This window comes from Ascidia mentula, chromosome 6, assembly GCF_947561715.1.
Source record: "Ascidia mentula chromosome 6, kaAscMent1.1, whole genome shotgun sequence".
NCBI lineage: Eukaryota > Metazoa > Chordata > Ascidiacea > Phlebobranchia > Ascidiidae > Ascidia > Ascidia mentula.
This window is the reverse complement of record NC_138571.1, coordinates 13,254,131-13,274,166: the sequence shown is the minus strand read 5'-3', so window position 1 is coordinate 13,274,166 and position 20,036 is coordinate 13,254,131. Positions and strand designations below refer to the sequence as shown.

The following is a 20,036-nucleotide window of genomic DNA, read 5'->3' as shown; positions in this document are numbered from 1 at the left end:
AAAATAAGCATGAATTAAACATAATACTTCGCGGTCCTCATAAAAGAACTTCGCATTGGGAAGCACTGGTTTAAACCACACCTTGGCCACAATATACCCCGTGGAACCACTGAGCTCATGTAGCTCAGTTGGTAGGGCGTTGGGTCTGATTGGCCAAGGGTCGTAAGCTCAAACTTCACCGGGAGGTTGATTTTTTAGATCTCGCTCCGACTTGTCGGGAAAAGTGTCTGATCCAGCTTGTGGCTGCAATGCCTTGGCTGCGAAGCCTGTAAACCATTCTGTTTAAATTCGTAATTTGCTAAGTTGTCCTCGTAACACAAATAAGGAGCAAGCCATAACACACGTGACACGAACTTGCGATCAGTGCACTGTCACGAATTGCTCCGTCCGCCACAACGGTGCAATCCCCCGGTAGAAACATATTTTACTTTCTGAAAGTTTAATTCCAACTACATTTGAGAGAGTTTGTGGATCAAGCTGTAAAACCAGCGAAAAACCTCCTGACGTTCTGTGGAAACAATATCAGTTATCACCAAAGAGAAATAAGCTTATACGCAACAAAATTTCCACCGGTCGAGAAAACGAATTTACTGCTGGATTTCTTCATTTTCGACCATTTAGCACGTCAGGAGCTCCAAGTGCAATTTGCCCAGGTGTTAGGTCTGTCTAGAAATCGCCACAAAATAAAGGGAATTGGCAAAGAAATATTGTTACTTTACTGTGTGGTGTAATTGATATTCGAATCTGGGCTTGGAATTTTGCGCTTGCCGCAACTTTGTATCTCCTACGGATTTAGTTTTGCATCACCAAACAGAAGTGGAGGAAAAGTTTAGGTTATCGAAATTTTATTCAATGGTTTTAGGAAGTAATTTCTGACGCACTGTTTTGATTTCTTCCGGAATTTCGCAATACAGTTCATTCTCGCTGCGTTTTTCCATAAGGTATTGTTGTTCGATTTGAAAAGTGTCAGTCTTCGACAAACGTTTTAGATATCGGTTATTGGGTGGTGAAACATCCCTTTGCATGATTTAAAAATGATAAAAATATAATATAAATTTAAGCGAAGTTATAAAAACTTTAGTTAATTGTTTCTTTATTGCAGAGAAGTCAGGTTGTGGGTTATAAGTACCAATACAAAAATGGCAGCTAGCAGTTATGCAGTGTGCTTTGTGCTCCTTACCTTCACAGCTGTCTCCCAACAGCACACTATTGACATGGGAACATGCTCTTGTTCGTGTAGCACGGGCTCTGCGGCCGAAAATCCGGTATGTCTTGCTTTTTGTTTTTATCAGTTCAAATACACTTCAAGAATATTTTGATATGAAACAAAGCAACATTAACGGTTAAAATGGGCAGTCGTTTACTCACTGTAAATTTTACTAAACATTATTGATGTAGAATACAAGCTTTTTGACATTTCTCCCTCACCTGATTAAATGCACTTCACTGACGGGCAGTCTCTAATAGGTCAACATTAATGCATGACACATATCTCGTCAAATTTCTGGAATTTGGCCGTGAAGACGGCCAAATGGCAACCCTGCTCTGAACTGTAACACAACATAACTTACATTACAACACGAGGATACAACTCGTATTACGTCACAATAGCGGAATTATACCGTTTGGGCGGGAAAAAGATTCGTTACTAGTCCTACTTGGGAACGTTATTGTCAGAAACTTTTTTTATGGAACTTACATACAGTATTTTACAATATTTCGGTTGTAGAGCAGGAGTTTCCCACATGTACAGAAATGACAGTACAGAACTTGCAGATTTTAAATGTTAACAAACATGTCAGACTTAAACTATAGTAAGTTAGTGATTACAATTCTCCACTTGTGTCAACTTTAAAAGTAGTGTCACGGCAATCAAACCATTCTTTTTATATTCCAGTTACAATTGTCTCGTCAGGAACTACCAGAGCATGCAGGGCCACCCGGAAAACGGGGCCCAGAGGTTGGTAATTACCTGATAATTGTTCAAATTCACCAGTTAAAGTGGCAAATAAAACGGCTAAAAAAAACTCACAAGATTTTCTGGCAAAAAATCCTGGTGAAGATCGATTGCACCACGACCGAAATGTCGACCAAGCCAATTATTGTTCAGAAGAGCTTGTAAGTTTTTTGAAAATTCATTCGTGAACGCGTTTTCTCTCCTCAGGGACCCGTGGGGCCAAAAGGATCGCCAGGACCGAAAGGAGATCCCGGACAAGGTGAAATATTCACAATTCTTAAGAATATATTATTACTCCTCCTTGGCCTTATTGTAGTTGCAATATGATATATGTTTTAGTAAACAAGATTTGTTTTGAAGCCGTAAAATAGTCATGTTGTAGGTGGGAAAAACCTAAAGGTAAATAATACACAAACCGGAATACAAAAACCAAAGCTAATATGCTAATCATGCAGAAGCAGTCCTAAACAAAACAGTGTATTTTTGCAATTCAGCATATATGTTGCATGCCTTTTTGAACAGGTGTTGCTGGTGAAGCCGGCAGCGTGACGTCACCGGGAATATCTTGCGATCAGTTGTACAAACAGGGAATCAGAGAAAATGGGGTTTACTTTATCAAGCCCGGTGCAGCCACATTCCAGGTATGCAATGGTGCATTTGCCACAAAGACAATTCCATACATGCCTCCAAGAAATCAATTTTGGCAGTTAAACCCGAACTTCCTAAACTGCGTTGGGATGCCCAAAGGGCGTTACGCAACATCTTAAACAAAGAAATGTTAGGTTTTTTGGGCAAAATGGAGTAGTATGTTAAGCAAATAACATCTGCAATCAACCTTGGGACTGAAAATTCTAATTTTTTTGGGAAAATGTCCTGATATGGTGTATCGCAAGTGCCGCGAATAGTTTCAAAGTTTGGGAACCACGGAGTTATAACTGTATCCACGCAATTGTATTAATTTGAACTTCTCGAAAACCGCTGTTCAGGCATATTGTTACTTCCTGAATGGCGCCGGATGGACTCTCGTTGCCAGCGTGCAAGAAAACAACCCGCAAGGCAAATGTACGCCAGGAGACAAGTGGTCTAGTGAGCAGGGCAACAGCACATCACGTACGTTTTAGTTGCGGTAACCAACAACATTGCTAAAATGAACAGCTATTCATATGTACACCGATTGGAACCTCATTCACCACAACCTGACTTTTTTTAAACAAATATATTGATTCGTTGTTCAATTTTACCTCGTTTTGGGAGTTTTGTTGAAAACTTAGTATAATTTGTATTTTAAGCTGGTTTTATCAGCCCATGGATGAGCATGGAGACATTTGGGAACATTGAATCGGTGACTGCAGCAGATTATAAGAACCCGGCTTATTTCACTCTGCCGGTAAAGTTGTTTGCATCTACTATATGTTAAACAAGTACAACATATATTTGGTTTGTATTTACAGGAAATGATGTATAATTTATTATGTTTTACAATTTATCCTCTCAACTGTTGCCGTAATTATACCACAGATCACTTTTATTCGAAACACAGTACCGACCTACGCACATATAACTGTTATTCGCTTAAAAATGATATTTGTTGATTTTGCCCCAATAGCACCCATATATATATTATCTCCTACTTTATATTTATATGAAGATAATCTCATCAGTTTTGAATTATGCTATTTGTGTCATTGTTTTTTTTTATATATATATGGGTGCTATTGGGGCAAAATCAACAAATATCATTTTTAAGCGAATAACAGTTATATGTGCGTAGGTCGGTACTGTGTTTCGAATAAAAGTGATCTGTGGTATTCAGTTTGTGTCATTGTTTTTTTTTTTGCAAAACAATGTGTATTGCATATAAATTGGTACTTGAAACACACGAATTTGTCAGGTTTTAAACTAACCCAAACTTCAACAATCCGTTTTGCATGACACAAACTTGTTGGCATGTGTCAACAGAGTCGGAATGTGATGGTGTGGCACGTGGGGAATGACACAAGCATTCGCTTGATTAGTGCCAGAGCCACGTTGAAATACAAAACCACCAACGGGTTTCTCGGAGCCAATTCAGGGAGCATTTACCATTTGTTCAACAACCACTACCCAATTTCAACCGACGATATTCCAGCGGTCCAAACGGTCCGCTTTTTTGGCGCACGCCTAGGAATTATGGGTAAGCCTAGCATGTAAGACGTACGGTTTGCAAAACAAAATTTGCTTACTACGAAAAATCTATATTATAAATATACAGTCGCAGCGTCAAATTACGGTTTTACGGTCTAGGTTTTTCAGGAAGGTTTTACTTTTTACTGACTTTCAAAACTTTTTTATCTTTCGCCATTAAATCTGCATGTTCCAATTTACCCACATCAAGCGCTATGCATTCATTGCTCTTCTTAAATTGTTTTGGCAAAAGTTAACATCCAAATTTGTATTTTAAATACAGCTGTACTTTAGAAAGTACTCCCTTTATCCTTGTGTATAGGTATTCTGAATGCGGATCAATCCGCGGGGCTTTCAACGTTCAAAAACAAAATTGCCGCTCAAGGTTCGACAATTGCGTCTCAAGTCACAAACTTCAAGGAATACACATATGACTGCTCGAGCATGCAATGCATCAGTGATGGTGGAAGCGATATTTACGACACGGGGAACCAGGTATAACATATAGGGTGGAATTCATAAACCCCGATCATGAATTCCACTCATAGTGAGTGTATGGTAAGTTAACACAATTGCTAGACAAAAAATCACCCTTCTGATACTTCTTTGAATTTTAAAGCCAAATAAAATAAAATGTAGATTCACATAAAGTATACGATTTAAGCTGCTGCAAACTATTTACTGCGTGTTGCTTGGAAAATTCTCGAGGCATCTTTATTGCTTTCCCCTTTTACTTTTGCAGATTCGGTACAAAGTAAACAATGGAGCTTACTCGGATACCATCGTGTACTCCCAAACTTACAATGCCGACGGTGTGCAAATGACTTCATGGGCTGATGGGCATCCATTTTTCTTTCTTGCCTGGATCCACAACACAAATAACAGACTCAGCAGATTCGCAATGAAGGTAACTTCTTCACATCCATATCCATAGCAATAGTCACATAAATAAAAGTCCGCACAGTTGCACCATGGGGTCTTACTATAAGTTTTCTTATGGTATAATTACTTTTAGGTGACAAGCAACATGGGCGCGGACGGCTCCGGTAGCGTTACGACTTACGATGGTTCATTTTCGCAAGGCAACTTGCGAGTTGTCTTCAAGGCAAACCACGTGTACGGAGCCACCGACCCAAGCTGCGCTCAGACGTTCTTCTACATTGTAAGTAGTAAAACTGCACATTTTATGTGAAATTACTGTAATGCTATAATGTTAACTGAATTACTTTTTACCCTTCCCTCTAATACACTAACGTCTGTGGGTGTCAAACAGCTAGTGAGTATATTTTCACTATTGTTGGCCTGAACGTTGGACAAATTGTTAGCAATCGTTGATTTGCTGTTATTCTTGTTTGGACACCAAACACGCGTTTTGAATTTAAAAAATAAGGAAAATAGACCAGCATTTGCTACAGTTCCGTTTGAGATACACTAACAAGTTTCCAGGAAATATAATACGTCTATAGCTTACTGATTATACACCTACTGTGACGCATTTTATTCCTGTGACACCTGTGAAATTAAGGACCCTTCATTCGTATACATACCCTAAATTTTACAAACAGACCTCCAACTCTTGGAGATCGAGACCGCCTACCACGCACTCCACGCCTATTTGGGAAACTTCAGGCACTGCTGATCTCAATGACGAGTTCGTGGTGGAAGGGCAAATGAAAAACGTGTTGGTGGGGTAGGTATAAAATTTAAAGTGAACTTATTGCTGCGTTTGATGCTGTTTCGAATGCTGATAAGACGGCACGAATCTCAAGAGCACAATGAAAGCCTTTCTTGTTAGTATTCAATGATATTAAAAAAATGCTTCTCGTTGAAAAGCGAACATGGGCGAATTTATAGAAGATGCGGTGACGTAAATAACAACACATTTTGCAAGCAAACACGATGGCACTTAACTATTTACAACTAATCGTTTATCAAAACAACATTGTTTTAAGGTATACCTTGTTGGTGAAAGCTACAGATGCCCAAATCTCCAGACAGGAAATAATCAACGCACTCAAACGTCTTGCTCTGTCCATTTCAACAGTGCAATTCCAAGGTAAACTTATGTGTCATTGCCGGGTATAAACATAACTATACTTTTGTTGTTTTGAAAGAAAAATAGAAACGTGGCTACTTTTAGTTATTTGGGGGAGCTTCTAAAAACTGCAAACGATATTCCAACAACCACTCTGCCTCTGCCCTTTATGTAGGCTAATATACACAACATTCAAATGCCTATAGACCGACACATAAATTCCTAAATATTCCAAGCTGATCTTGTTTTAAAATTAAAAGAAATTTTGGTTTCGGTGCGTACTTTATACAAAAAAACAGGTCAAGGAGTTGTACGTGAAAGAGTAGTGGTATCCGACTGCAGAACAAGCGCAGAATCTCTCGCCGTTCCAATTGAAATGATATCGGGCAGCACCAGAGATATACGCAACAAAATTCCAACCGGCCGAGAGAACGAATTTACTGCTGGATTTCTTCATTTTCGACCATTTAGCACGTCAGGAGCTCCAAGTGCAATTTGCCCAGGTGTAAAGTAAGTCTATACTACAAAAACAATAAAACATAATGCAACTTTCAATGGTGGAACCGGTTACGTGTTGTAGGTAATTTCTAACATGATAAATCAGTCGTGTAAACACAACATACCTATCATATTTTGATAAAAGATCTTTCACTGAAGCATCTTTACTTCTATGGCATTTAATTGGCAGCATTTTTACAAATCACGAGTCAAGCAACCAAATTTCACTAGACGATTTTTAATTTCCAATTCCTGATTACCAAATAATCCGCATCAGGCAAAGTGTGTCGCTTGCACATCGGAAAATCCTAACATTTAAATTCAGTCTGATTTCAATGGGTTCCGCTTTGCTTCTGTCAAAGTGCTATCTGTCCGTAGGTTCATTTATTATCACGCACTAATGTAAGCTACATCTCCACCGCAGCAACCTGAAGTCCAACACTATTACAACTTGCTGCATTGGATTATGGTTTGTATTTCACAACGGTTAACTTACAGGTCAGAAGGTTGTGAGTCATCTGCAATGTGCATAGGCGGGACCAACACCATTCCATACACCAACGGACATGAAGAATGTGGAGATTTTGCCAATTGGCCCATTGAAAACCAACGCGAAGCTATACTTTTCTTTTATGGTCCTTAAACACAAGATTGCATTTACATCATTCTTTTCGTTGGTAGTTTTGGTATTCGCTAGACATTCTTTGGCCAATGATATCAAACTTACTGCGAACTCATTGTCAATATCGAGTGTAAACTGTTGTGTTTTATATATTCTCCATTGCGTCAGTTTTCCTTTTAATAAACACAAAAAAAAGTTGTAAAAGTTACTGAGGTGAAATGAATGTTTAAGAATGAATAGATAAGTGCAATTTAGTTCGGTTAGCTTATTATAGCTATATCATCTTGCTGGCAGTCAGGTAACTCTTATTAGCACAAGGAAATGCGACAATTTACTTTGCGCTCATTGAATTTTACAAAAATGTAAACAATCAATCCTCAAAATAAAAATAAAAAAGCACTGCAGAGTTGCAGACTGAGGGACTTGCAAAACTGTTGGACACGTTGGCTTTTTGTAAAATACGGTTCATAAGTTTATTCCGTGACTTGATAAATAACAATGGATGACAAAGTGGACGGCAATGATTCTGACAAGGAATTGGTGGGAGATAAAAATGCGATTGTTTCGTCTATTTCATGGTAGGCTAAGTCTCACAATAAAAATAATGCAATACTTTCTCTGTTGTGCAGCATGCAACTTGTAAATATATTTTTTCGTTATTTTAAGTGTGAAATTACCCTTAGACATATCCTTTTAGTTTTTGCCTTGCTGACAATAGTTCTATTTACTTTGGTAGGTTTTGCAATAATGAGGAGATGAGTGACATTGTGTTAATACTAGGAACACAGAGGTTTCATGCTCATAAGTTTATCCTTGTCCTAATGAGTGATGTGTTTCGGACCATGTGCTCAAAACGGCAAGTGTTTAACTATTTTGTCACTTTTTTTGTTGCCGCAACTTTGTATCTCCTACGGATTTAGTTTTGCATCACCAAACAGAAGTGGAGGAAAAGTTTAGGTTATCGAAATTTTATTCAATGGTTTTAGGAAGTAATTTCTGACGCACTGTTATGATTTCTTCCGGAATTTTGCAATACAGTTCATTCTTGCTGCGTTTTTCCATAAGGTATTGCTGTTCGTTTGAAAAGTGTCAGTCTTCGACAAACGTTTTAGATGTCGGTTATTGGGTAGTGAAACATCCCTTTGCATGATTTAAAAATGATAAAAATATAATATTAATTTAAGCGAAGTTATAAAAACTTTAGGTAATTGTTTCGTTATTGCAGAGAAGTCAGGTTGTGGGTTATAAGTACCTATAAAAAAAAAATGGCAGCTATCAGCTATGCAGTGTGCTTTGTGCTCCTTACCTTTTCAGCTATATCCCAACAGCACACCATTGACATGGGAACATGCTCTTGTTCGTGTAGCACGGGCTCTGCGGCCGAAAATCCGGTATGTCTTGCTTTTCGTTTTTATCAGTTCAAATATATTGGCCGTCAAGATTATTTTGATATGAAACAAAACAACATTAACGGTTGAAATGGGCAGTGATTTACTGCTAATTTAACTGAAACATTTTTGATGTAGAATACAAGCTTTTTGACAATTCTCTCACGCCTGATTAAATGGGGCAACTTAAATGCACTTCACTGACGGGCAGTCTCTAATCGGTCACCATTATTGCATACCACATATCTCGCCAAATAACACAAATCTCACCTACCTACTTCGAACTGTAACACAACATAACTTACATTACAACACGAGGATACAACTCGTATTACGTCACAATAGCGGAATTATACCGTTTGGGCGGGAAAAAGATTCGTTACTAGTCCTACTTGGGAACGTTATTGTCAGAAACTTTTTTTATGGAACTTACATACAGTATTTTACAATATTTCGGTTGTAGAGCAGGAGTTTCCCACATGTACAGAAATGACAGTACAGAACTTGCAGATTTTAAATGTTAACAAACATGTCAGACTTAAACTATAGTAAGTTAGTGATTACAATTCTCCACTTGTGTCAACTTTAAAAGTAGTGTCACGGCAATCAAACCATTCTTTTTATATTCCAGTTACAATTGTCTCGTCAGGAACTACCAGAGCATGCAGGGCCACCCGGAAAACGGGGCCCAGAGGTTGGTAATTACCTGATAATTGTTCAAATTCACCAGTTAAAGTGGCAAATAAAACGGCTAAAAAAAACTCACAAGATTTTCTGGCAAAAAATCCTGGTGAAGATCGATTGCACCACGACCGAAATGTCGACCAAGCCAATTATTGTTCAGAAGAGCTTGTAAGTTTTTTGAAAATTCATTCGTGAACGCGTTTTCTCTCCTCAGGGACCCGTGGGGCCAAAAGGATCGCCAGGACCGAAAGGAGATCCCGGACAAGGTGAAATATTCACAATTCTTAAGAATATATTATTACTCCTCCTTGGCCTTATTGTAGTTGCAATATGATATATGTTTTAGTAAACAAGATTTGTTTTGAAGCCGTAAAATAGTCATGTTGTAGGTGGGAAAAACCTAAAGGTAAATAATACACAAACCGGAATACAAAAACCAAAGCTAATATGCTAATCATGCAGAAGCAGTCCTAAACAAAACAGTGTATTTTTGCAATTCAGCATATATGTTGCATGCCTTTTTGAACAGGTGTTGCTGGTGAAGCCGGCAGCGTGACGTCACCGGGAATATCTTGCGATCAGTTGTACAAACAGGGAATCAGAGAAAATGGGGTTTACTTTATCAAGCCCGGTGCAGCCACATTCCAGGTATGCAATGGTGCATTTGCCACAAAGACAATTCCATACATGCCTCCAAGAAATCAATTTTGGCAGTTAAACCCGAACTTCCTAAACTGCGTTGGGATGCCCAAAGGGCGTTACGCAACATCTTAAACAAAGAAATGTTAGGTTTTTTGGGCAAAATGGAGTAGTATGTTAAGCAAATAACATCTGCAATCAACCTTGGGACTGAAAATTCTAATTTTTTTGGGAAAATGTCCTGATATGGTGTATCGCAAGTGCCGCGAATAGTTTCAAAGTTTGGGAACCACGGAGTTATAACTGTATCCACGCAATTGTATTAATTTGAACTTCTCGAAAACCGCTGTTCAGGCATATTGTTACTTCCTGAATGGCGCCGGATGGACTCTCGTTGCCAGCGTGCAAGAAAACAACCCGCAAGGCAAATGTACGCCAGGAGACAAGTGGTCTAGTGAGCAGGGCAACAGCACATCACGTACGTTTTAGTTGCGGTAACCAACAACATTGCTAAAATGAACAGCTATTCATATGTACACCGATTGGAACCTCATTCACCACAACCTGACTTTTTTTAAACAAATATATTGATTCGTTGTTCAATTTTACCTCGTTTTGGGAGTTTTGTTGAAAACTTAGTATAATTTGTATTTTAAGCTGGTTTTATCAGCCCATGGATGAGCATGGAGACATTTGGGAACATTGAATCGGTGACTGCAGCAGATTATAAGAACCCGGCTTATTTCACTCTGCCGGTAAAGTTGTTTGCATCTACTATATGTTAAACAAGTACAACATATATTTGGTTTGTATTTACAGGAAATGATGTATAATTTATTATGTTTTACAATTTATCCTCTCAACTGTTGCCGTAATTATACCACAGATCACTTTTATTCGAAACACAGTACCGACCTACGCACATATAACTGTTATTCGCTTAAAAATGATATTTGTTGATTTTGCCCCAATAGCACCCATATATATATTATCTCCTACTTTATATTTATATGAAGATAATCTCATCAGTTTTGAATTATGCTAAATATCTACCTGGCAAAGTTTTTTTTTTGCAAAACAATGTGTATTGCATATAAATTGGTACTTGAAACACACGAATTTGTCAGGTTTTAAACTAGCCCAAACTTCAACAATCCGTTTTGCATGACACAAACTTGTTGGCATGTGTCAACAGAGTCGGAATGTGATGGTGTGGCACGTGGGGAATGACACAAGCATTCGCTTGATTAGTGCCAGAGCCACGTTGAAATACAAAACCACCAACGGGTTTCTCGGAGACAATTCAGGGAGCATTTACCATTTGTTCAACAACCACTACCCAATTTCAACCGACGATATTCCAGCGGTCCAAACGGTCCAAGTTGGCGCACGCCTAGGAATTATGGGTAAGCCTAGCATGTAAGACGTACGGTTTGCAAAACAAAATTTGCTTACTACGAAAAATCTATATTATAAATATACAGTCGCAGCGTCAAATTACGGTTTTACGGTCTAGGTTTTTCAGGAAGGTTTTACTTTTTACTGACTTTCAAAACTTTTTTATCTTTCGCCATTAAATCTGCATGTTCCAATTTACCCACATCAAGCGCTATGCATTTATTGCTCTTCTTAAATTGTTTTGGCAAAAATTACCATCCAAATTTGTATTTTAAATACAGCTGTACTTTAGAAAGTACTCCCTTTATCCTTGTGTATAGGTATTCTGAATGCGGATCAATCCGCGGGGCTTTCAACGTTCAAAAACAAAATTGCCGCTCAAGGTTCGACAATTGCGTCTCAAGTCACAAACTTCAAGGAATACACATATGACTGCTCGAGCATGCAATGCATCAGTGATGGTGGAAGCGATATTTACGACACGGGGAACCAGGTATAACATATAGGGTGGAATTCATAAACCCCGATCATGAATTCCACTCATAGTGAGTGTATGGTAAGTTAACACAATTGCTAGGAAAAAAAATCACCCTTCTGATACTTCTTTGAATTTTAAAGCCAAATAAAATAAAAATGTAGATTCACATAAAGTATACGATTTAAGCTGCTGCAAACTATTTACTGCGTGTTGCTTGGAAAATTCTCGAGGCATCATTATTGCTTTCCCCTTTTACTTTTGCAGATTCGGTACAAAGTAAACAATGGAGCTTACTCGGATACCATCGTGTACTCCCAAACTTACAATGCTGACGGTGTGCAAATGACTTCATGGGCTGATGGGCATCCATTTTTCTTTCTTGCCTGGATCCACAACACAAATAACAGACTCAGCAGATTCGCAATGAAGGTAACTTCTTCACATCCATATCCATAGCAATAGTCACATAAATAAAAGTCCGCACAGTTGCACCATGGGGTCTTACTATAAGTTTTCTTATGGTATAATTACTTTTAGGTGACAAGCAACATGGGCGCGGACGGCTCCGGTAGCGTTACGACTTACGATGGTTCATTTTCGCAAGGCAACTTGCGAGTTGTCTTCAAGGCAAACCACGTGTACGGAGCCACCGACCCAAGCTGCGCTCAGACGTTCTTCTACATTGTAAGTAGTAAAACTGCACATTTTATGTGAAATTACTGTAATGCTATAATGTTAACTGAATTACTTTTTACCCTTCCCTCTAATACACTAACGTCTGTGGGTGTCAAACAGCTAGTGAGTATATTTTCACTATTGTTGGCCTGAACGTTGGAGAAATTGTTAGCAATCGTTGATTTGCTGTTATTCTTGTTTGGACACCAAACACGCGTTTTGAATTTAAAAAATAAGGAAAATAGACCAGCATTTGCTACAGTTCCGTTTGAGATACACTAACAAGTTTCCAGGAAATATAATACGTCTATAGCTTACTGATTATACACCTACTGTGACGCATTTTATTCCTGTGACACCTGTGAAATTAAGGACCCTTCATTCGTATACATACCCTAAATTTTACAAACAGACCTCCAACTCTTGGAGATCGAGACCGCCTACCACGCACTCCACGCCTATTTGGGAAACTTCAGGCACTGCTGATCTCAATGACGAGTTCGTGGTGGAAGGGCAAATGAAAAATGTGTTGGTGGGGTAGGTAAAAAATTTAAGGTGAACTTATTGCTGCGTTTGAGTTGTTTCGAATGCTGATAAGACGGCACCGATCTCAAGAACACAATGAAAGCCTTTCTTGTTAGTATTCAATGATATTAAAAAAATGCTTCTCGTTGAAAAGCGAATATGGGCGAATTTATAGAAGATGCGGTGACGTAAATAACGACACATTTTGCAAGCAAACACGATAGCACTTAACTATTTACAACTAATCGTTTATCAAAACAACACTGTTTTAAGGTATACCTTGTTGGTGAAAGCTACAGATGCCCAAATCTCCAGACAGGAAATAATCAACGCACTCAAACGTCTTGCTCTGTCCATTTCAACAGTGCAATTCCAAGGTAAACTTATGTGTCATTGCCGGGTATAAACATAACTATACTTTTGTTGTGTTGCTTTGAAAGAAGAAAAATAGAAACGTGGCTACTTTCAGTTATTTGGGGGAGCTTCTAAAAACTGCAAACGATATTCCAACAACCACTCTGCCTCTGCCCTTTATGTAGGCTAATATACACAACATTCAAATGCCTATAGACCGACACATAAATTCCTAAATATTCCAAGCTGATCTTGTTTTAAAATTAAAAGAAATTTTGGTTTCGGTGCGTACTTTATACAAAAAAAAAACAGGTCAAGGAGTTGTACGTGAAAGAGTAGTGGTATCCGACTGCAGAACAAGCGCAGAATCTCTCGCCGTTCCAATTGAAATGATATCGGGCAGCACCAGAGATATACGCAACAAAATTCCAACCGGCCGAGAGAACGAATTTACTGCTGGATTTCTTCATTTTCGACCATTTAGCACGTCAGGAGCTCCAAGTGCAATTTGCCCAGGTGTAAAGTAAGTCTATACTACAAAAACAATAAAACATAATGCAACTTTCAATGGTGGAACCGGTTACGTGTTGTAGGTAATTTCTAACATGATAAATCAGTCGTGTAAAACACAACATACCTATCATATTTTGATAAAAGATGTTTCACTGAAGCATCTTTACTTCTATGGCATTTAATTGGCAGCATTTTTACAAATCACGAGTCAAGCAACCAAATTTCACTAGACGATTTTTAATTTCTAATTCCTGATTACGAAATAATCCGCATCAGGCAAAGTGTGTCGCTTACACATCGGAAAATGCTAACATTTAAATTCAGTCTGATTTCAATGGGTTCCGATTTGCTTCTGTCAAAGTGCTATCTGTCCGTAGGTTCATTTATTATCACGCACTAATGTAAGCTACATCTCCACCGCAGCAACCTGAAGTCCAATACTATTATAACTTGCTGCATTGGATTATGGTTTGTATTTCACAACGGTTAACTTACAGGTCAGAAGGTTGTGAGTCATCTGCAATGTGCATAGGCGGGACCAACACCATTCCATACACCAACGGACATGAAGAATGTGGAGATTTTGCCAATTGGCCCATTGAAAACCAACGCGAAGCTATACTTTTCTTTTATGGTCCTTAAACACAAGATTGCATTTACATCATTCTTTTCGTTGGTAGTTTTGGTATTCGCTAGACATTCTTTGGCCAATGATATCAAACTTACTGCGAACTCATTGTCAATATCGAGTGTAAACTGATGTGTTTTATATATTCTCCATTGCGTCAGTTTTCCTTTTAATAAACACAAAAAAAGTTGTAAAGGTTACTGAGGTGAAATGAATATTTACGAATGAATAGATAAGTGCAATTTAGTTCGGTTAGCTTATTATAGCTATATCATCTTCCTGACAGTCAGGTAACTCTTAGCACAAGGAAATGCGACAATTTACTTTGCGCTCATTGTATTTTACAAAAATGTAAACAATCAATCCTCAAAATAAAAAAGCACTGCAGAGTTGCAGACTGAGGGACTTGCAAAACTGTTGGACACGTTGGCTTTTTGTAAAATACGGTTCATGAGTTTATTCCGTGACTTGATAAATAAAAATGGATGACAAAGTGGACGGCAATGATTCTGACAAAGAATTGGTGGGAGATAAAAATGCAATTGTTTCGTCTATTTCATGGTAGGCTAAGTCTCACAATAAAAAGAAAGCTATATTTTCTCTGTTGTGCAGCATGCAACTTGTTAATAGATTTTTTCGTTATTTTAAGTATGAAATTACCCTTAGACATATCCTTTTAGTTTTTGCCTTGCTGACAATAGTTCTATTTACTTTGGTAGGTTTTGCAACAATGAGGAGATGAGTGACATTGTGTTAATACTAGGAACACAGAGGTTTCATGCTCATAAGTTCATCCTTGTCCTAATGAGTGATGTGTTTCGGACCATGTGCTCAAAACGGCAAGTGTTTATATATGCTGGCGTTTTTTGTGTAATTTCTGTTGACAAAGGTATTAAAACAATGCAACAATTATTTGATATTTTCACAAATGAGCTGTCAGTTGATCTAAACTGTCAGCTATGTTTTGCATTTTGGCACAGCTGGGACAAGAACAATGTCAATGAAATAGAGTTAAATGAATGCAAGGAATGTGTTCCCGTTTTTCCGTTGTTCATGCATTTTCTATACCACGGAACTGTACATATAAGCACCTCCACTGCCCTACCACTTCTCATGCTGGCTGACAAGTACAATGTAATTCCCTTGAAGATGAGCTGTGAAAAATACATACGAGCTCAGGTAAAGGTAGTTCTAAACAGTACCTTTAATGATGTTATTTTTTAGCAGCAGTTTGTATATACATGTGTACAAAATGCGTCATGTTTCTGGTTTAATTGTTTAAATCTTTTTATGTGAAGGCTATTTCATAACAGAAATTTGTCAAGTGTCAACAAAATGCTACATTAATGTTAAATAGAGGAAAAGTTGTTTTGATTTAGGTGTATTTTAATTGAGAATAATATATAATACCAGCTCTTCAATTAAGTGATATTTTTTACCTTGTTAATTAACAAATAAAAATGTAAACACAAAATAGGAGATTTAAGCTTAGGTTATGGGCAATTAAGAAATGTAACTGTCAGGACAGTCATTGATGGTTTGCTTCATCGAACAACAATTGTAACAGGCAATTATTTCAGGTTGAAAAAGGCAATGTTGCTGGGGCAATTCGATGGCTACCCTACTTACAGCTGTGTGGGCACAAGGACCTAGAGAAAGACTGTGTCAATGTCATTATCGCTCAGATGGAACTTGTGCTCACACAAAATGAATGCTTGTTTCTGAGTATTGAACTGCTGATGCTACTGCTGGAGAGGGATGATCTTGTAGTGTTGTGTGAATACAACCTTTATGAGGTATACAACTTATTGTTGTAATTTTTTTTATATATGCAAGGCTCTGGTACAGTATGTTCCATTGCCTTGTTGTGTAACGTAACTATAAAACTTATTAATACACACTCTTGTACAACATTTGTAGGTTTCTTGAATTTTCAAGCTGTGTGCAAGTCAATTGCTGGTTTTCTTAATTTTTTCTTCTTCATTGTTTAGGGCGTTGTGAAATGGATTGAGTCACGAGAAACCCAAGAAATGAGAAAGCAATATCTCGAACTTCTGCTTCCCCTTTTACGATTTTCAATGATGTTTCCTGAGCAGTTGCTGGCTATTGAGAGCTCTGATTTTTATCAGGAACACAGCGATGCAATTTCCCCACATTTAGCACGAGCACACCGTTTTCGTTCTCTCATAACAGAGGTTGGTGAACTGTTGTATTAGTGTTATTTAATTGTTCTTCTGTGTTCTATTTGAATAAGCACAGAAAATGACAATACCATTGAGGTGAAATTAATATTTCTGCAAAAATTTGAATTAAAAGGATCGCATGTCGTTCTTTGTGAGTTATTTTGGATATCCAACAGCCACAGGCTAGGACAGATCCTTCCACCTAGCAAACAGTCTGATTCCTGTTGTTGTATCGACATGTTTCACTTCTTCTGTGTTTTGTATTTTTTTTGTTACGTTGAACCCAGTGGATAAATTTTATGATGATGTCACACGAGATTGAAAAACAAATAGGTTTGCTTTACAAAAGATTAGAAACAGTTGGCCTACCCCGTCTATATTTCAATGGCGAAACAACTGCATCGTGCGGGTTGTTTATGAATATGTGCTACTAATTTTTTATAATTGACGAATAATAATTAATTTAGAAAATTTTTTGGTACAGGTGGTTGACAATACATTTACTGAGTCATCGTACCGGCCACGCAACTACACGCATAGTCTCTGGTGTCAGTTCGTAAACCTGGACGCCGACCACACATCCTTCTTCGGGAAAACGATCAATCTTTCAACGACCAACGACCTTCTTAACAGCTCTCTACGCTCGCAGGAACCTAACTGGCAGGTAAAGAAGTTTTGCTTTTTTTAAACGGTACGTGGAGTGTTTTACAATAAACGCAGCAAAATCTTTGTGTTTTCAAATCAATTATCGTCAACCCAATGGCAAGCTCGGTGACTGTTATTGACAAGCCTCGTGATTTACGGGTTTAATTCGTATAATTTCCCATACGTCCGGGATTGTCTAGCTTGAGGAAGAAAGGTTAAAAAGTCTATTAATATACGAAACATGCATGAATTGGCCAATATAAATGAAAATTAATACAATTGTTACCAAAAATAGTCAACATATTGTGCTGTGTGCATAGTTTGTCACGCGAAGTCATCAACATTTTGTAAAAAGCATTCAAACGGATGCCCATCCCTGCATAGTGTGTACACTGGTTTTAATTTAAAATGTAATTTCCAATTTGTGACAGATCAAGTTGATCAACGGAAAGCAAGAGTCTGTCGGATCCGTGTCAAGCTTAGGTAATACTAACTAGCGAGTATTGTTACATTAAACAACAACAAAAATTAGTATGAACTGTTTGGGCCGCGGAACTTAAACAACTCAATTTTACGTGATATACCTGTTCCAAATGACAAGTCCACGGTCTTAATCTCTTCACAGACGGAATGCCATGGCGGTTCAGCGGACCTAGCTCGATAGCTGCTGTGTCGTCAGCACCAAGCAATACTATACCGCTGCAGATGAAATTAAGGCCACTGAGGACAGTTCGCCAAAACTTGTCTGTCGATGTATCCATGTTCATGGTTAAAAAGGACACTCTTTACAAACATCTGGATACGGTTACGATCACTTCCAAGGAACTTGAACCGGGTAATATGGCTTCTTTAACACCAAGGGCAATGTTTTTAATGGTAACACAAGTTGTGGACCTCTTGCGCGTGATTTTAAAATTGTTGTTTGTGTGAATATAGGTTCAAATAGTCGGAATTGTGGGATTTGATAAGGGTAATTGTCTGCGTAATGTGGCTTTGAATAGCGTATGGTCTCCGCCTTGGCTTTAACTTGACTTTGTTTTAACCTCAAATTTAATTTGACTTTGTGTTAACCCCACGCTTTGGGCCGACGGAATTCGCGCGGAGTTGTTGTATTTCATCAGGCAAATATTCTGCCGATGCACATCGCGTAAGTGGACCCAGTCTTGTAATTATGGATTTTTTTCCACAGTGTTTTGGAGAGTCGGGCTCTCCAACTACACTGTGGAATAACGCGTCTATTATGCCGACAAATGTGTTTTACGCAACAGAAAAACCGCTCACCCAACCTCCCACCATTTCGAACTTTGCTCGCATGTCGCAACCTCAGATGGCTTCGATCTTTCAACCTTCCCCGATCCACTTTAACTTCAAGCAACCACCACAGCCTTCTGTCGAAAGCGACACCATCCTCAGGTAATGCCATACATTGCAAAGGGCGATTGTATTTGGCTCAATTTGCGAAATTTGTATTGGCCCGTGTTGCTGGTTTACCCACAAAACGTATTTGAAAAGGTTGCAAACATTACTTATAGTTATTTACTTGCTACTGTGATTTCTTATCTTAATTTAAACCTACGGCGTTTGGCAGTCCGCAAGGTAGTTTTTATTTTTATGAAGAACAACTTCTTTATTTAAACTTGTTCATGACCAATCCAATATAAAACGCAAAACAAATATCTGTCTTAAGACATCGGTTTGCTCGCGACGATTTCGAGCACCCAGCCGAAGTACCGTGCGTGTCATTTGGGCCACACTTTGCCAGTCCGCCGCGGCCCAACCGCGCGGTCCGTGTGGCCCTGATCATGAAGCCGAGGATCCGAACAGCCGAGGAAGTGAAAAGCGATCGTTTTACCGCTGGAGGGAGCGCAAGAGCAGAGTGCTTCGACGCAGAGAGAAAAGACGCGAGCAGTGCCGATGTCGATGAGCTTCCTTATTTGGGATAGACGTTTGTGATGCTTGGGATAACTATAGTTAAATCCCCTGGCCTTAGTTATACTTTACATGGTACGTCTAGTACAGTTTGTTGTGTTTTGTTCGTTCACTGTCCGAGTTCACGGAGTTTCGTTCGTCGTTTTGGCCTTTTTTTAAAGAAATCCACTGTCTTTTTTGTCATGGACGCCTGGCGTTATTTCAACAAACTTGCAGGAACATAAAGACAAAGTGATACATTCTTCTGAATGTCCCCCAACATCGCGATTGGACTTTTATTTCGACAGGTTGGGGTTTGTTTTATCTTCTGCGGCGATCTTACGTTCTTATCGACTGCTGGGTTCCACTTGTGTTAGTTCCGGTACACCGCTGTTCCCATTCGCTGCCCGTTTTATTCATTTCTTGTGCAATTGCTGACGTAACAAGTTTACCTTCTTTGTAGGTAGCATTCACTTTGCATTACCCGACCGATAATCTTTTTTATTTTTTTCGCATTTGTGCCTAGCCACACTGAATAAACCATTTTCAAGGGCCAACAATGCTTGTCCACAGTTGTTGTGGGTGTTTCAACGAAGAAATGTTTTAGCGATGAAAGACGAATGTGTGCTTTACGCCCCATAGTGCTGGACTAACCTCCATTCACCGTCCTTGACTGCGCATTTTTTGAATTTAAACTGTTTACACAGCGCGAAGCGGAAACTCGTCACGTGACTTACCTGTCC

General features: G+C 38.6%; 3 protein-coding genes across 3 annotated transcripts; all 3 read left to right on the top strand.

The window, feature by feature from the left end:
* The first annotated feature begins 1,106 nt into the window (after nucleotides 1-1,106).
* On the top strand, nucleotides 1,107-7,474 carry LOC145905529 (uncharacterized). The gene is made up of 14 exons (XM_082992758.1): nucleotides 1,107-1,265; nucleotides 1,898-1,960; nucleotides 2,165-2,216; nucleotides 2,480-2,598; nucleotides 2,944-3,067; nucleotides 3,247-3,344; nucleotides 3,917-4,130; nucleotides 4,443-4,615; nucleotides 4,863-5,027; nucleotides 5,136-5,282; nucleotides 5,686-5,810; nucleotides 6,073-6,176; nucleotides 6,455-6,665; nucleotides 7,152-7,474. The coding sequence occupies exons 1-14, from the start codon at nucleotides 1,140-1,142 to the stop codon at nucleotides 7,294-7,296; spliced, it is 1,866 nt and encodes a 621-aa protein (XP_082848884.1). The 5' UTR covers nucleotides 1,107-1,139; the 3' UTR covers nucleotides 7,297-7,474.
* A 1,030-nt stretch (nucleotides 7,475-8,504) lies between these two features.
* On the top strand, nucleotides 8,505-14,746 carry LOC145905530 (uncharacterized). The gene is made up of 14 exons (XM_082992759.1): nucleotides 8,505-8,666; nucleotides 9,295-9,357; nucleotides 9,562-9,613; nucleotides 9,877-9,995; nucleotides 10,341-10,464; nucleotides 10,644-10,741; nucleotides 11,182-11,392; nucleotides 11,705-11,877; nucleotides 12,127-12,291; nucleotides 12,400-12,546; nucleotides 12,950-13,074; nucleotides 13,336-13,439; nucleotides 13,729-13,939; nucleotides 14,427-14,746. The coding sequence occupies exons 1-14, from the start codon at nucleotides 8,541-8,543 to the stop codon at nucleotides 14,569-14,571; spliced, it is 1,863 nt and encodes a 620-aa protein (XP_082848885.1). The 5' UTR covers nucleotides 8,505-8,540; the 3' UTR covers nucleotides 14,572-14,746.
* A 208-nt stretch (nucleotides 14,747-14,954) lies between these two features.
* On the top strand, nucleotides 14,955-19,844 carry LOC145905956 (BTB/POZ domain-containing protein 17-like). The gene is made up of 10 exons (XM_082993291.1): nucleotides 14,955-15,118; nucleotides 15,277-15,396; nucleotides 15,538-15,736; nucleotides 16,138-16,353; nucleotides 16,549-16,752; nucleotides 17,225-17,404; nucleotides 17,817-17,868; nucleotides 18,011-18,220; nucleotides 18,654-18,798; nucleotides 19,073-19,844. The coding sequence occupies exons 1-10, from the start codon at nucleotides 15,039-15,041 to the stop codon at nucleotides 19,326-19,328; spliced, it is 1,662 nt and encodes a 553-aa protein (XP_082849417.1). The 5' UTR covers nucleotides 14,955-15,038; the 3' UTR covers nucleotides 19,329-19,844.
* The last annotated feature ends 192 nt before the right edge of the window (nucleotides 19,845-20,036 follow it).

Coding starts and splice junctions, on each gene's coding strand:
- LOC145905529 (XM_082992758.1), top strand. CDS start 1,140: ATGGCAGCTAGCAGTTATGCAGTGTGCTTTGTGCTCCTTACCTTCACA. Junction 1,266..1,897: donor GCTCTGCGGCCGAAAATCCG/GTATGTCTTGCT, acceptor TTTATATTCCAG/TTACAATTGTCTCGTCAGGA. Junction 4,616..4,862: donor TTTACGACACGGGGAACCAG/GTATAACATATA, acceptor TTACTTTTGCAG/ATTCGGTACAAAGTAAACAA.
- LOC145905530 (XM_082992759.1), top strand. CDS start 8,541: ATGGCAGCTATCAGCTATGCAGTGTGCTTTGTGCTCCTTACCTTTTCA. Junction 10,742..11,181: donor CGGCTTATTTCACTCTGCCG/GTAAAGTTGTTT, acceptor ATGTGTCAACAG/AGTCGGAATGTGATGGTGTG. Junction 13,440..13,728: donor TTCAACAGTGCAATTCCAAG/GTAAACTTATGT, acceptor AAAAAAAAACAG/GTCAAGGAGTTGTACGTGAA.
- LOC145905956 (XM_082993291.1), top strand. CDS start 15,039: ATGGATGACAAAGTGGACGGCAATGATTCTGACAAAGAATTGGTGGGA. Junction 15,737..16,137: donor AAAAATACATACGAGCTCAG/GTAAAGGTAGTT, acceptor CAATTATTTCAG/GTTGAAAAAGGCAATGTTGC. Junction 16,354..16,548: donor GTGAATACAACCTTTATGAG/GTATACAACTTA, acceptor TTCATTGTTTAG/GGCGTTGTGAAATGGATTGA.